The 16,859-nt window shown below is 41.8% G+C and overlaps 2 protein-coding genes across 2 annotated transcripts; both read left to right on the top strand.

The window, feature by feature from the left end:
• Positions 1-794: 794 nt before the first annotated feature.
• Positions 795-7,768, top strand: LOC308136436 (cytochrome P450 2F3-like; the record flags this gene model as incomplete). The annotated part of the gene is made up of 11 exons (XM_080504773.1): positions 795-956; positions 1,755-1,917; positions 2,945-3,097; positions 3,173-3,333; positions 3,562-3,630; positions 3,721-3,825; positions 5,347-5,482; positions 6,298-6,383; positions 6,568-6,669; positions 7,346-7,487; positions 7,581-7,768. The coding sequence occupies 11 exons, from the start codon at positions 795-797 to the stop codon at positions 7,766-7,768; spliced, it is 1,467 nt and encodes a 488-aa protein (XP_080360899.1).
• Positions 7,769-10,523: 2,755 nt separating this feature from the next.
• LOC308136153 (cytochrome P450 2F2-like) lies at positions 10,524-16,642 on the top strand (the record flags this gene model as incomplete). The annotated part of the gene is made up of 11 exons (XM_080504384.1): positions 10,524-10,685; positions 11,485-11,647; positions 12,737-12,889; positions 12,965-13,125; positions 13,379-13,447; positions 13,538-13,642; positions 14,687-14,822; positions 15,166-15,251; positions 15,442-15,543; positions 16,219-16,360; positions 16,455-16,642. The coding sequence occupies 11 exons, from the start codon at positions 10,524-10,526 to the stop codon at positions 16,640-16,642; spliced, it is 1,467 nt and encodes a 488-aa protein (XP_080360510.1).
• Positions 16,643-16,859: the final 217 nt, after the last annotated feature.

The raw sequence follows: 16,859 nt of genomic DNA, 5'->3' as shown, positions 1-16,859 counted from the left end.
GGTGAACAGAGGAATGGCTGGTTCTGTTTAATAATAAAGTGGCTTTGTGGACAAGAAACTCGTCTTATTGGAGGCTACAATAGTAACGCACAGTGACTTGGACATGTAACTTTAATCTGATTACTGCTTAGGAAATAGTAACAGGTTAGATTACTCGTTACTGAAAAAAGTGTTCATATGAGAGTAACGCATTACTAATTAATGCGTTACCAGCATCACTGTCCACCAGGCATCTAAAAGTATAATAAACGCAACTCGTTTCTGTTGTTATTACCAGACAACTGCACTGATAGTAGTTAATGTACATGACTTATATGTTGTTGTGGTGGAAATTTGTCATTAGATTTTCAGCATTTCAATTATGTGGAATGTACCCAGTGTGTTGACATCTTTGGGTGCTCCCAAACTATTCTAAAGCTTTAGACACAAGATCGTGTTTGTATCCCAGAAACCCATACATGTAAATTTCAGAAGGTGACATCAGTTCACCAAACATGCACACAATTTGATGGCGAAAAATTCCGGTTTGTTTGTAAGCAAATCGGCTTTGGTGTTTTCGATTTAGGCAACAGCGGGTTGGAAAGTTGTGGAAATGAGTCGTAGTGGTCTTATTTTTATGTATTGGTTTATTCTCTGTGCTGGAGTGTATTTTAAAGATTGTTGTCTGGTTGAGTAACTTTATATGCAGTGAAACAAAGGACTCGGTCAGAGAGGGCTGGACTGAGGGTTGGGCTGTCCTTTAAAAGGTTTTCTGCTGTGCAACTTGCTCAGTTTGGTCCGTACAACATTTAGCCATGTTTGTCTCCATTGTACTGCTATGGCTCTGTATTTGCTTCGTCGTCTATCAACTCAAACCTCGAAGACCCAAGAACTTCCCACCGGGACCCCCCGTCCTGCCTGTACTGGGGAACCTCTTGTACCTCAGCCTTGACAACCCCTTGAAGGATTTCGAGAGGGTGAGTAAAATAAAAAACAATTTATAATCACTCATTGCAAATACTAAATGTAGGTCCTGCTTACTCAAGAACATTTCTGTTGCTCTTTGATGTTGATTTAAAATATGCTATCTCCAAACCTGGGACAGATCCAACCAGCACTGCAGGTCATTCACACGAGATTTTCACAGTTGATAAATGCATCATGTAGGTTGAAGGCATTCACTTTACTCTGTCTCATCGATTGAGACATTTTCAAATTGTATATTTGGAAACAACATTGGGACAGATGTTTTATTAGTTCTGGACAGGTATAACCAAACTTACATATCCAGTTACACCAGGATACAAAAATAAGGTGCTATTATTTTGTTGATAATATGGAGTAACTTCATATAAAAGTTGAAATCATGCAGAACTATTGCAGCAGTTTAGATTTGATAAAAATCTTTTTCTAAATCATCTAATCTTTGCAGTGTACCTACAGGATCAGGATGGATATTATATATATATATGCATAAACTTTTAGCAAGTGTCACATCAAAACAGAGCTGCCGTTTGACATCTACAAATACCTACATGATAAATAATCTTGATGTCCATATGAGAGAGATGCACCAAAATGTTCCACTTTTATATTAGCCATTACTTTTTATACCACTGAATTTAGATAGCAATGAGGCCAGGTGGGCTATGCAGCTTTATTGAGATTGAACCTTGTACTTACAAATAAAACAATTTGTCGATATCAGCAAATCCCGGTTAACCCTGTTTAGTTGACTTGGTGTCACATTGACTTGTTGTCTTGCTTCTTTCCAGCTGAGGAAGTCGTACGGAAATGTCTACAGTCTCTACTTTGGTCCCAGACGGACAGTAGTCGTCAATGGGTTCAAGGCCGTCAAGGAAGCATTTATTACCAAGGGTGCAGATTTTGCTGGACGACCTCAGGACATGCTCTTTAATTTGATGTGCAAGTGTAGAGGTGAAGAGGACACGTCAAGCATTAGACAGTTCTTACAGAATCACCTTCCAGCAATAGGACCCAATTATCATAATACACACAAACACTTACATAACTCCTCAACAACTGGAGTACAAAATGAGAGGTGGAGATGAAGATCAGTGGCGGTGCCAGAGATTTTTATTGGTGCTATAGTGGAGCTCAATCTTTCAGGGATGGTGCTGGAGATTTATAATATCATGTCACTAACAGGGAGCCACAAAAGCAGTTGTAAGCAAAACACATTTCTCCTCCATCTTTCTGCATTTCTTAACTTTCCTCAGCCAAAGTTGGAGTAATGTCCCCTTCCTGCTCATTTCCAGCACATGGACATTTTATCAATAAACGCTCCAAGTTTTATTATCATAAGTAAGTCACACAGTCACTTGGGACTACCTTGGGACTAGCATAGCCAGCAGGTGGGAAGATAGACTGGGGCGGTACACCTGTCGAATGGGAACGCAGGTGTCCTAAGGCGAGCTCTGAGAGGACAGAAACCTCCCCACAGAGCAGAAGGGCAAAAGCTTGCTAAATCTTGATTTTCAGTATGAATGCAGACTGTGAAATTGGGATTAGAGAACTGTGATTAGACCATCGTGAGACAGGTTAGTTTTACCCGAGTGATGTGTTGTGGCAATAGTAATCCTACCTTAGGACTAGTATAGCCACTAGCTATGGGGACTAGAAATTGTTGTCAGTCAATCTTCTCTTGTTTGTTGAAAAACCTTGCAATGTTCATCGCAGTGTAATTTTAGGAAGAACAGCATTTCTTGCACATTTTCTTTTAGCATAGAAATGCATTCAGTGTATGTACTGAACTGGTCAATTGAGTTAAATATATAAATGCAGGTTTACCCACTGAAACCCATTTGTAATTTCAATTAGTTGGAATTATCATTGGTATTAGTTTAGCAGCAGTGGTAAAATTAGTTAAACAGTTGAGCAGAAGAGCTGTGATCACTTTAAAATGTGTGTCTTTATCTCTCTAAACTCTGATTTTCCATTGCAGGAGTGTTCATGGCAGATTATGGCCCCATTTGGAGGGAGCACCGTCGTTTCTCCCTGATGACTCTGAGAAACTTTGGATTGGGGAAAACTTCAATGGAGGAGAGAATTCATGGGGAGCTTCAATACACCATTAAAACCCTGGAAACAAGCATTGGTACACAATCAGGCAAACAGTGGGGTGGTTTCTTGTAAAAAATTTATGCTTAAATTTGCCTCATGTCTTTTACAGGCAAAACTCTGAGTCCTCAAATTATGTTTCACAATGCGGCCTCCAACATCATCTGCCAGATTTTGTTTGGTACTCGCTATGAGTATAACAATGAGTTCATCAGAGTATTTGTTGGATGCATCACTGAGAACACCAAGATACTCAATGGACCATGGTCCATGGTGAGTGAAAACACACTCTCCTCATCAGGAAAAATGACCGTTATACAGCATCCTATTGTCTTTTACATAGGCCAAGATGCTAAATAACATTGAAAGTTGATGTTTGGAAAAATGCAACCCTCCAAAAAAACAATAAACTAGCATACAAACAAAACAAAATATGAGAGACTATAAACATGATCAAATATTAAATGATAAAAATTATTGTCTGTGTTCTCTTTTCTACAGCTTTATGACTCTTTACCGATAATTCGAAACCTGCCGCTGCCCTTCAGTAAAATTTTCAAGAATTATGAGGTAATGCTGAAAGTAACTCTTCATAAGTGGGCAGTAAAAAAGAAAAAATGAGATTTAAAGGAATCATAAATTGTGACTTTTGTTTTGTAGACTCTTGCGAATCTTGCTCATGGGATAGTGAATGAGCACAAAACCACCCGAGTCCCCGGAGTGCCTCGAGATTTTGTTGACTGCTATCTGGATGAACTGGATAAGGTGCGTCCTGAGATCAATTTGCTTTATTTCTGAGATAATTTACTTAATTTGTGAAACAATAATGTTAACAAACACATTCTCTTATGCTAAAAAATTAGTGCGGGTTAACGACCCAGGTCCCCCCGGTCTCACACGGAAAGGTAGCAAATGACACTGCATCGATCAACCGGTGGTTCGCGACATCAACCAGCAAATCATGAGCAAAGAGACAATCAGCACTGATAATGGGAACAGTAATGGAGGCGATCACAAAGTCCCACTTAAACTGGCGTCCGTGGAAACAAACAGTCGCTGACCTACTGCCAAAAGATGAGATGGGGGAATTATTGGCCGCGCTCAACGGAGGTCCCGTGTCCCGGGCCGGCAAGTCCGTGCCGGCTGGAGGGAGGAGGCTCAGCTGCGAGCCGGAGTCCACCAGAAAACGCCTCCCTGACACCAAGTCTTTGACGAAAAGCAGCTCACATCGTCCACCAGCACCCAAAGCTGCTACTGAGTGCTGGCGCTGGCGCCGGCGCTTCCCGGCGCCTCGAACGAGCAAGGAGGGACGCAGCGTCGCGCCTTGGTGCCAAACCGCTGATGGAAAAAGCACATGCTGGTCCCGCGTCGTCTCCGAGCGGCGACTACGGCCACCGCTGCAGGGTCTGCGTCCTCCATCACCAGCTGGGTGGGCTCCGCTTTCACACCTTGTACCGCAAATCTCCTTGTCGCTAGCAGAACTCGATCTGCCTCCTCGGAAAAACCATGGTAGTTGCCTTCGGCCAAGCAGCGGGCGTTAGCCAAAGCTACGCGCACTGGCGACGGGAGTTGGCGCAGAAACAAGTGGGGGAAAAGGAATCCACCCTCGTCCTCGCCCAACAGCGACAGCATGTCGTCCATCAAGTCCACGGCCAAGCCGTCCCCTAACCCAGGCAGGGAGAGGAGTTTGTCCGCCCTCTTGGCAGCAGAAAGGCGGAACCTCCGCAGCGGGAGCTGCTTGAGCGTGGTGAATTTTCCGAGCCGCGGGGGAGCGCGCAGGAGCTGGATTACTCGCGTGGTGGACTGCTGGTCCAAGGTTGCGACAGTCAAGTAATACCTCTGCTCATCCTCTGTGATTCCTCGCAGTTGGAAGAGCGCCTCGACATGCACAAAACACGAAGCTGGGTCATTTTGCCAGAAGTGGGGAAGCCTCAGAGCCGCGGTGAAAACCGCCGTCCGGCGCGGCTGAGGAGACGAGGACGAATCAACGTCACAGTCTTCTGCTCCCTCGAACATGTCCATAACGGGGTCACCAATGTGGCAGGACGAAGGATGAGGCAGAGCTGAATCTTGGAACACGTCTTTATTTCGCCAAACACAGAACTGGACTGGAACAGCCCACAACAGCCCGGGCACGGGAGAACCCAAACCCCGCCCCCTTACCCATAATCCTCTGGGTGAGAGGCCTGGATCCTAACAACCGCCACATGACAACCTTTAAATGTAAAGATTTTCTCAGTAATAGTGAGCTATAGTAATCCATTAATCTTGATTGCCTCATTGTAGAGAAAAGATGAGACTTCGTTTTCAGAGGAACAACTGATCGCTCATCTTCTCGATCTTCACGGTGCCGGGACTGACACCACCTCCAACACCCTGCTCACTGCTTTCCTTCACCTTGTGAACAAACCACACATACAAGGTACAACTGCATCCATCAATGTGGTGTATTATTTTAAATTAAATACTACATTCTTTGTCATTTAACATCATGCTTCTCTTTATTCAAGACAGGCCTGGGTGTTTTTTGTTGTTGCTTTGATTGTTCAGGATACACCTGCATTAACATGAACTTTTAGTTTAACCACACCCTCGATTGGATGTAACTGGTTTTGCAGATGGTTTGGTGTACTTTTTGCTCAAAGTATCATTTACTGTATAGTTCCCAATAGAAGAGCACCACCTAATAGATGAGTACCCCCCCCCCCCCACCACCACTTTTTCAAAGATGTAGAGTGCACAAAGAAACAAACCTCAAGACTTGAAAAAATACGATGCTTTGCAGTGGGTGCAAAAGTGCAGAAACAACAGTCAATTTAATTTTTTTCCAATATTTTTTTATTCTTTGCGCCACTCTGTCTGGGGCTGGACTCGCACTGCGTCTGGGGAGAGCAGTTGCCCCGTCGCTTCCCGGAAACTTGGTGTGTGGCCTGCTCCACGGTCATTTTATTCCTAACTGTCTTTCAAGACTACCACACCTAATCTGGAAATGCACCAGTGCACATCATGTGCGGCTTGCAGAACTACTTCTGTGTAAACAAAGGCACATGTAGTTACCGTCTTTTACAGAATGTTTGAACCTGCGCTCACATGTTCCCAATAGATGTGCACCGCAAGGCTTGCACTCTATTGGGAACAAAACGGCATGTGTGATTGACATGCATCCCCAAGAGACTGGTGTCTCATTGCACTTTTTATTGCACAATAAAGATCACAATGTGTGCTCTTTTCTCACAGAAATATGTCAGCAGGAGATCGACCGGGTGCTGGAAGGGAAGGAGCAGGCCAGTTATGAAGACAGACACAACATGCCTTATTTGCAGGTGCTATACATAATCATGTTCATGAGTCTTTCCCATAATAGAATATATACAAGACAAGATAAACATAATCCATCCATCTCCCAAGCTATTGTATCCATGTTTTGAGATTTAGCAGTAAGCCCCTGCACAAGGAGAACTTTCAAACTCTGCAAAACTATTTAATCTCATGTTTTTTTTTATCCAGTCTGTGATCCATGAATCTCAAAGGATTGCCAATACAGTTCCCCTCAGTGTCTTCCATCGCACAACTAAAGACACAGAGCTCATGGGATATTCAATTCCCAAAGTAAGAGTCGACTGGTTTAACAGGGGTATGTCCGAATTTTCCCTCCTATTTCCTTTCTATCGACTTTTCCTGAACCCTGGATGGGTTTTATGTGGCGGCCATGATAAGAACTCTCCAAATTCTCAATAAGCAAAGGAAAGGAGGCTCGTTGCTTCCTTTAGAGCCTCCTTTAGCATAGGAGCTACTGGTGCATCCTTTAGCAAAGGAGACGAGCTCATGCTGCCCCACAATTCCTTGCGGCAACAATATTTAAAAGGACCCGCTCATCCAAGTGTTCAGGGAAACTCACGATGTTGGAAAAAGGACACGGATCGTGTAAGTTTCCAAAACAATAATCTGGATTGAATAACGTTAAATCATCTAAAACCCAAATGCGCTTTTTTGGAAACTTGTAGTTCTTTCCCCCACCACAGCAGGCGTCATTAACTTGTGCTGACGTCAGATTACGATGATGTCACTAAGTGAAAGTGTGGCCCGACTGCCAAAACAACGTGATCGCCTTTCACTAACTCCTTTAGGAAACTCTCTAACACCTTTCCTTAACCCCGTGATGTCATCCACGTGGTTAAGGTAAAGTCGATAAATAAAGAGATAGGAGGGAGAATTCTGGACGTACCCCAGGTTTTGGCAACACAAGTCGCAACAAAACTCCTACGGCTCAATTTTTGTTTTTCAGGGTACAATGATCATTGAGAATTTGTCCTCCGTGCTGAATGAAGAAGGACAGTGGAAGTTTCCTCATGAATTCAATCCTGAAAACTTCCTCAATGACCAGGGAGAGTTTGTCAAACCAGAAGCATTCATACCTTTTTCAGCAGGTTTGCGTGCAATCACATTTAAGCACATTCCAAGAGAATCTTTTATTTTCTTCATTTTTTTTAATCCAGCGCCTAATTTTACTTTGTCCCCAGGTCCTCGGGTGTGTCTCGGAGAGGGTTTGGCTCGCATGGAGCTCTTCCTCATCCTGGTGACCCTGCTGAGGAAGTTTAAGTTCATCTGGCCTGAAGACGCAGGAGAGCCGGACTTCACTCCAGTCTTCGGGATCACCATGACGACCAGACCTTATCGCATGAAGATCAAACTCAGGTTGACACAGTGAAGTGGTCTACAGACATGTGGAGGAAGCAGATGTGCAGAAAGTGCCATTGAGCTTACAACTCATCACTGAGATAATGAAATAATAAATACTGTCGATCATGTGTGGTGGTTTCATGGTTATGTGTGACGAGTTTTATGCAACATTTCTGAATAAAAATGTGACCTCTGCATTAGAAATAGTTTTTCTCCAATAAAAATCATGGAATTGTTTTGTTTTGCACACAAAAAACATTATGTCACTATCAGATATGAAATATGAAATCATGTGTTTTATGTCAATCCGTCTATCTGAAGCCTGCAAATAAGTTTGACAAATTTGGATTTGTTTTTCACTTTGCTGTGTATTTGTACCTTTTTGAGCATTTTATGTTATTTTGTGTCCTTTGCTTTGCTATATATCTCGGACACTGAACACAAATAGAAACGCAACACGTTTTATTTTGCTCCCATTTTTCATAAGCTGAACTCAAAGATGTTAAACATTTTCTGTATACATAAAAAGACCTATTTCTCTCAAATATTGTTCACAAATCTGTCTAAATCTGTGTTAGTGAGCACTTCCCCTTTGCCAAGATGATCCATCCCACCTCACAGGCGTGGCATATTAAGATGCTGACTCGATGGTATGATTCTTGCACAGGTGTCGTATAGAGTGGCCACAATAAAAGGCCACTCTATACAATAGGCCTATTGATTATATATTACAGGTGAGTTTTTCCATTTGTGCACGTAGTTTATTGGGATTTTAGCAATATTGGGATCCAATTTCAGGATTATTTTGTGATTATCCCTTAATGACAGCTTTTGTTTTTTCGTTTTTTTTTTTTCATTTTACAGGTTATAAGGGATTTTCTATCACTAATGTGGTTGAGTCTTGCATACAGCTGACGCATATGTGGTTTCAGTGCTGCAACTTTGCTGTAAGCTTCTGAGTTGTTTGATTCTTCTGAAGTCGCAAATTAATCTTAGTTTTTGATTTGTCATAACAACTCATACTCTTAATTTGGGTGTACAATAGCCATACAAACAAATAAGCAAATACATATCATATAATATAGGCAACATATAGAGTTTGGCATTCTCCAGTTAGTTGAAATGAGAGGCAGAGATGAATGAAAGCCGAAATAGAGAAGGAAGAGAAGCCTGAGGAGGGAGTAAAGTGCTGTGAGAAACTTATGGAAGAGATCAATAAGCCTTTCTCTCACATGGATCCAGTGTCGGCACTCCGACCTTATGTCAGTCAGAGAAGTGAAGTACGAGGACATTTGTCCTAGCTTCCAGTAATCAACCAGGAGGGGAGATATGTCATCACGGATGATGTTGAGCATGTTACAGAAACAACAATGATCACTGAAGCACTAAGAGTAAAAAGAATACCATTTGTCTAGGGTACAAAAGTGGACTGAAACTCAAGAATAAAAGACCGGGGAACATGAAGACCAGAGCGACTCGGGAGGGATCATGCAAGGTTATGATCCTGCAATCAGACACATACTGGCAAAAGCAGAAAAGAAAGGAGACAAAACCTCTAAGAAAGAGAACCCAGAGGATGACAGCTCCACTGAGAGTGAGAGTGGAAATAGCGATGGAGACTCCGAGGATGAAGCTCCTTGATCTTCAAGAAGATTCTCACTGCTAACATCTAGCACCAGTATGGAAGAAAACAGACGACAGGCCACAAGAGAGGCCAGAAGGAGAATAGCTCAATCTATTTCAAGAGCTGAAGATGAATGGGAGGCATTGGAGAGTCATCTGGAAGGGCTGAAGGTAGAGCAAAAAGAACTGTGGGAGATAGAATTACAAAAATCAGATAACAGATATGCGTTACACTCAAAAAGAAAGGAGACAGCTGACAAGATGCTCCCAGTAGTGATACGAGGACAGAATCTGGAGTACAAGCCTTTGCAGAACACTGACATGTCAGACATTCTTGGGAAATTACATCCCCTCCAAGATGGTGCTCACCCTTGGATTTCAAAGTAGGAGGAGATTAGAATAGATTAGATTAGATTAGCCTTTGAGCAAGCCTTCGATCAAGGTATGAGGTCGAGTTTGGAGAGCGTTGAGGGATACATTTCCAACAAATGTGCATCCTGACAATATTCTTATTGAACCACTGGGACAAGAAAAAATTCCGAGAGCATATGTCTCGAGAGCATATGTCTGGAAATGTCACATACATGGAATATACCCAGTGGATTGACATCTAGTGGTGATGACCAGACAACTGCACTAATAGTAGTTAATGTACATGCCTTATATGTTGTTGTGAAGGAAATTCGTCATTACACTCACACAACTGTGTATTTTCAGCATTTGAATTATGTGGAATGTACCTAGTGTGTTGACATCTTTGAGTGCTCCCAAACTATTCTAAAGCTTCAGACACAAGATCCTGTTTGCATCCCAGAAACCCATACATGTAAATTTCAGAAGGTGACATCAGTTCACCAAACATGCGCACAATTTGATGGCGACAAATTCCGGTTTGTTTGTAAGCAAATCGACTTTGGTGTTTTCGATTTAGGCAACAGCGGGTTGGAAAGTTGTGGAAATGAGTCGTAGTGGTCTTATTTTCATGTATTGGTTTATTCTCTGTGCTGGAGTGTATTTTAAAGATTGTTGTCTGGTTGAGTAACTTTATATGCAGTGAAACAAAGGACTCGGTCAGAGAGGGCTGGACTGAGGGTTGGGCTGTCCTTTAAAAGGTTTTCTGCTGTGCAACTTGCTCAGTTTGGTCCGTACAACATATAGCCATGTTTGTCTCCATTGTACTGCTATGGCTCTGTATTTGCTTCGTTGTCTATCAACTCAAACCTCGAAGACCCAAGAACTTCCCACCGGGACCCCCCGTCCTGCCTGTACTGGGGAACCTCTTGTACCTCAGCCTTGACAACCCCTTGAAGGATTTCGAGAGGGTGAGTAAAATAAAATACAATTTATTATCACTCATTGCAAATACTAAATGTAAGTCCGGGTTGCTCAAGAACATTTCTGTTGCTCTTTGATGTTGATTTAAAATATGCTATCTCCAAACCTGGGACAGATCCAACCAGCACTGCAGGTCATTCACACTAGATTTTCACAGTTGATAAATGCATCATGTAGGTTAAAGGCATTCACTTTACTCTGTCTCATCTATTGAGACATTTTCAAATTGTATATTTGGAAATAACATTGGGACAGATGCTTTATTATTTCTGGACAGGTATAACCAAACTTACATTTCCAGTTACACCAGGATACAAAAATAAGGTGCTATTATTTTGTTGATAATATGGAGTAACTTCATATAAAAGTTGAAATCATGCAGAACTATTGCAACAGTTTAGATTTGATAAAAAATCTTTTTCTAAGTCATCTAATCTTTGCAGTGTACCTATAGGATCAGGATGGATATTATATATATATGCATACACTTTTAGCAAGTGTCACATCAAAACAGAGCTGCCGTTTGACATCTACAAATACCTACATGATAAAAAATCTTGATGTCCATATGAGAGAGATGCACCAAAATGTTCCACTTTTATATTACAGCTATTACTTTTTATACCACTGAATTTAGATAGCAATGAGGCCAGGTGGGTTATGCAGCTTTATTGAGATTGAACCTTGTACTTACAAATAAAACAATTTGTCGATATCAGCAAATCCCGGTTAACCCTGTTTAGCTGACTTGGTGTCACATTAACTTGTTGTCTTGCTCCTTTCCAGCTGAGGAAGTCGTACGGAAATGTCTACAGTCTCTACTTTGGTCACAGACCGGCAGTAGTCGTCAACGGGTTCAAGGCCGTCAAGGAAGCATTTATTACCAAGGGTGCAGATTTTGCTGGACGACCTCAGGACACGCTCTTTAATTTTCTCAACATGTGTAGAGGTGAAGAGGACACGTCAAGCATTAGACAGTTCTTACGGAATCACCTTCCAGCAATAGGACCCAATTATCATAATACACACAAACACTTACATAACTCCTCAACAACTGGAGTACAAAATGAGAGGTGGAGATGAAGATCAGTGGCGGTGCCAGAGATTTTTATTGGTGCTATAGTGGAGCTCAATCTTTCAGGGATGGTGCTGGAGGATTATTATATTATGTCACTAACAGGGAGCCACAAAAGCAGTTGTAAGCAAAACACATCTCTCCTCCATCTTTCTGCATTTCTTAAACTTCCTCAGGCAAAGTTGGAGTAATGTCCCCTTCCTGCTCATTTCCAGCACATGGACATTTTATCAACAAACGCTCCAAGTTTTATTATCATAAGTAAGTCACACAGTCACTTGGGACTACCTTGGGACTAGCATAGCCAGCAGGTGGGAAGATAGACTGGGGCGGCACACCTGTCGAACCTCTGAGAGGACAGAAACCTCCCCACAGAGCAGAAGGGCAAAAGCTTGCGAAATCTTGATTTTCAGTATGAATACAGACTGTGAAAGTGGGATTAGAGAACTGTGATTAGACCATCGTGAGACAGGTTAGTTTTACCTGAGTGATGTGTTGCAATAGTAATCCTACCTTAGGACTAGCAGAGCCACTAGCTATGGGGACAGTGGCAGGTGGGCAGTTTGATTGGGACTTGGGGAACTACAGCAATCCCAAGCCCCCCCATATGCCGCCACCTCTGTTAAAGAATGGCTAGAAATTGTTGTCAGTCAATTTTCTCTTGTTTGTTGAAAAACCTTGCAATGTTCATCACCGTGTAATTTTAGAAGGAACAGCATTTCTTGCATATTTTCTTTTAGCATATGAATGCATTCAGTGTATGTACTGAACTGGTCAATTGAGTTAAATATATAAATGCAGGTTTACCCACTGAAACCCATTTGTAATTTCAATTAGTTGGAATTATCATTGGTATTAGTTTAGCAGCAGTGGTAAAATTAGTTAAACAGTTGAGCAGAAGAGCTGTGATCACTTTAAAATGTGTGTCTTTATCTCTCTATACTCTCTGATTTTCCATTGCAGGAGTGTTCATGGCAGATTATGGCCCCATTTGGAGAGAGCACCGTCGTTTCTCCCTGATGACTCTGAGAAACTTTGGATTGGGGAAAACTTCAATGGAGGAGAGAATTCATGGGGAGCTTCAATACACCATTAAAACCCTGGAAACAAGCATTGGTACACAATCAGGCAAACAGTGGGGTGGTTTCTTGTAAAAAATGTATGCTTAAATTTGCCTCATGTCTTTTACAGGCAAAACTCTGAGTCCTCAAATTATGTTTCACAATGCGGCCTCCAACATCATCTGCCAGATTTTGTTTGGTACTCGCTATGAGTACAACAATGAGTTCATCAGAGTGTTTGTTGGATGCATCACTGAGATCAACAAGCTACTCAATGGACCATGGTCCATGGTGAGTGAAAACACACTCTCCTCATCAGGAAAAATGACAAAAATCCTGTAGAATGCATGCTTGCCGTTACACAGCATCCTATGTCTTTTACATAGGCCAAGATGCTAAATAACATTGAAAGTTGATGTTTGGAAAAATGCAACCCTCCAAAAAAACAATAAACTAACATACAAACAAAACGAAATATGAGAGACTATAAAAATGATCAAATATTAAATGATAAAAATTATTGTCTGTGTTCTCTTTTCTACAGCTTTATGACTCTTTACCGATAATTCGAAACCTGCCGCTGCCCTTCAGTAAAATATTCAAGAATTATGAGGTAATGCTGAAAGTAACTCTTCATAAGTGGGCAGTAAAAAAGAAAACATGAGATTTAAAGGAATCATAAATTGTGACTTTTGTTTTGTAGACTGTTGCGAATCTTGCTCGTGGGAAAGTGAATGAGCACAAAGCCACCCGAGTCCCCGGAGTGCCTCGAGATTTTGTTGACTGCTATCTGGATGAACTGGATAAGGTGCGTCCTGAGATCAATTTGCTTTATATCTGAGATAATATACTTAATTTGTGAAACAATAATGTTTAGGAGGGAACTAGAGCACCATGGGAAAAACTACACAAGCATAGCAAAGAAAGGACTGCAAGGGTTAATTGAACAAGAGCAGAGATTCGGGTCGATTACATAACCCAGAGTCTCGGAGTGGACAGAAGAAGCAAACATACAACCAGGTTCAATCGAAAGCATTGTTTATTTAGGAGAATCATGGATGCCAAAACATAAATCAAAGTCAACAGGGGGGGAAAAAATACAAGGATCCAAATACACAGGAATTAAGTAGCTGGATCAACACAAAGTACACTGTAGGAGACATATAGGTTGAAGATGAGGAATACGGTGTGTTTGAATGTGGCTGTGTTGCAGAGGCGGGGTTTCATGTGGGAGTAGGTGTGTTCACATGCGGAAGTGTGTGTGTGTGTAAAGGTGCACACTCACCTGTGACACAGATGAGAGAGTCAGGGTTGGGTCGTAGCCATAATTGTTGTTGACTGCAAAGAATTCATTCATTCATCACTTTTTTACCCATTTAATTTGCTGGTTTTCATTTCTCCATTCATCCATCTTTGCTGCGCTGTGATAACTCTGTGCAGTTTGTTATTAATAAATGCATCAGAAGCACCCTTGGATCTCTGCGCATCTGTTACCACAGCCTCCTCGTCACAAATCTGCGAACCCGATGACCCAACCTCATACTCTCAGCGGCTAAATGGTTGGTTTTGGAAGCCGCACCATACACCATGAATGATAAACCATATAGTGTATACATGAGAAGAAACTTTTAAAGAGAGAAAACCACAACCATAAATTATAAATAAACAGTCACCAGAAAGACAGGAAAGCATGAGACCAAAGGTGTCAAACACATGAGTTCAAAGGTCACAGGCGTCCAAATTTCAAGCAGGTCGGATTGGTGAAATATTTCCATGACAACCTTTAAATGTAAAGTTTTTCTCAGTAATAGTGAGCTATAGTAATCCGTGAATCTTGATTGCCTCATTGTAGAGAAAAGATGAGTCTTCGTTTTCAGAGGAACAACTGGTCGCTCATCTTCTCGATCTTCATGCTGCCGGGACTGACACCACCTCCAACACCCTGCTCACTGCTTTCCTTCACCTTGCGAACAAACCACACATACAAGGTACAACTGCATCCATCAATATGGTGTATTATTTTAAATTAAATACCACAGTCTTTGTCATTTAACATCATGCTTCTCTTTATTCAAGACAGGCCTGGGTGTTTTTTGTTGTTGCTTTGGTTGTTCAGGATGCACCTGCATTAACGTGAACTTTTAGTTTAACCACACCCTCGATTGGATGTAACTGGTTTTGTAGATGGTTTGGTGTACTTTTTGCCGCAAGGCTTGCACTCTATTGGGAACAAAACGGTATGTGTGATTGACATGCATCCCCAAGACACTGGTGTCTCATTGCACTTTTTATTGCACAATAAAGATCACAATGTGTGCTCTTTTCTCACAGAAATATGTCAGCAGGAGATCGACCGGGTGCTGGAAGGGAAGGAGCAGGCCAGTTATGAAGACAGACACAACATGCCTTATTTGCAGGTGCTATACATAATCATGTTCATGAGTCTTTCCCATAATAGAATATATACAAGACAAGACAAGACAAACATAACCCATCCATCTCCCAAGCTATTGTATCCATGTTTTGAGATTTAGCAGTAAGCCCCTGCACAAGGAGAACTTTCAAACTCTGCAAAACTATTTAATCTTGTGTTTTTTTTTAATCCAGGCTGTGATCCATGAATCTCAAAGGACAGCCAATACAGTTCCCCTCAGTGTCTTCCATCGCACAACTAAAGACACAGAGCTCATGGGATATTCAATTCCCAAAGTAAGAGTCGACTGGTTTAACAGGGGTATGTCCGAATTTTCCCTCCTATTTCCTTTCTATCGACTTTTCCTGAACCCTGGATGGGTTTTATGTGGCGGCCATGATAAGAACTCTCCAAATTCTCAATAAGCAAAGGAAAGGAGGCTCGTTGCTTTCTTTAGAGCCTCCTTTAGCATAGGAGCTACTGGTGCATCCTTTAGCAAAGGAGACGAGCTCATGCTGCCCCACAATTCCTTGCGGCAACAATATTTAAAAGGACCCGCTCATCCAAGTGTTCAGGGAAACTCATGATGTTGGAAAAAGGACACGGATCATGTAAGTTACCAAAACAATAATCTGGATTGAACAACTTTAAATCATCTAAAACCCAAATGCGCTTTTTTGGAAACTTGTAGTTCTTTCCCCCACCACAGCAGGCGTCATTAACTTGTGCCACCGTCAGATTACGATGATGTCACTAAGTGAAAGTGTGGCCAGACTGCCAAACCAACGTGATCGCCTTTCACTAACTCCTTTAGGAAACTCTCTAACACCTTTCCTTAACCCCGTGATGTCATCCACGTGGTTAAGGTAAAGTCGATAAATAAAGAGATAGGAGGGAGAATTCTGGACGTACCGTAGGTTTTGGCAATACAAGTTGCAACAAAACTGCTATGGCTCAATTTTTTTTTTCAGGGTACAATGATCATTGAGAATTTGTCCTCCGTGCTGAATGAAGAAGGACAGTGGAAGTTTCCTCATGAATTCAATCCTGAAAACTTCCTCAATGACCAGGGAGAGTTTGTCAAACCAGAAGCATTCATACCTTTTTCAGCAGGTTTGCGTGCAATCACATTTAAGCACATTCCAAGAGAATCTTTTATTTTCTTCATTTTTTTTAAATCCAGCGCCTAATTTTACTTTGTCCCCAGGTCCTCGGGTTTGTCTCGGAGAGGGTTTGGCTCGCATGGAGCTCTTCCTCATCCTGGTGACCCTGCTGAGGAAGTTCAAGTTCCTCTGGCCTGAAGATGCAGGAGAGCCGGACTTCACTCCAGTCTTCGGGATCACCATGACGCCCAGACCGTATCACATAAAGGTCCAACTCAGGTCGACACAGTGAAGTGGTCTACAGACATGTGGAGGAAGCAGATGTGCAGAAAGTGCCATTGAGCTTACAACTCATCACTGAGATAATAAAATAATAAATACTGTCAATCATGTGTGGTGGTTTCATGGTTATGTGTGACGAGTTTTATGCAACATTTATGAATAAAAATGTGACCTCGGCATTATAAATAGTTTTTCTCCAATAAAAGTCATGGAATTGTTTTGTTTTG

The sequence above is a fragment of the Blennius ocellaris genome (genome assembly GCF_963422515.1).
Source record: "Blennius ocellaris genome assembly, chromosome: 11".
Lineage (NCBI taxonomy): Eukaryota > Metazoa > Chordata > Actinopteri > Blenniiformes > Blenniidae > Blennius > Blennius ocellaris.
Note: the sequence above shows the minus strand (reverse complement) of the source record. Positions and strands in the feature narration are given on the sequence as shown.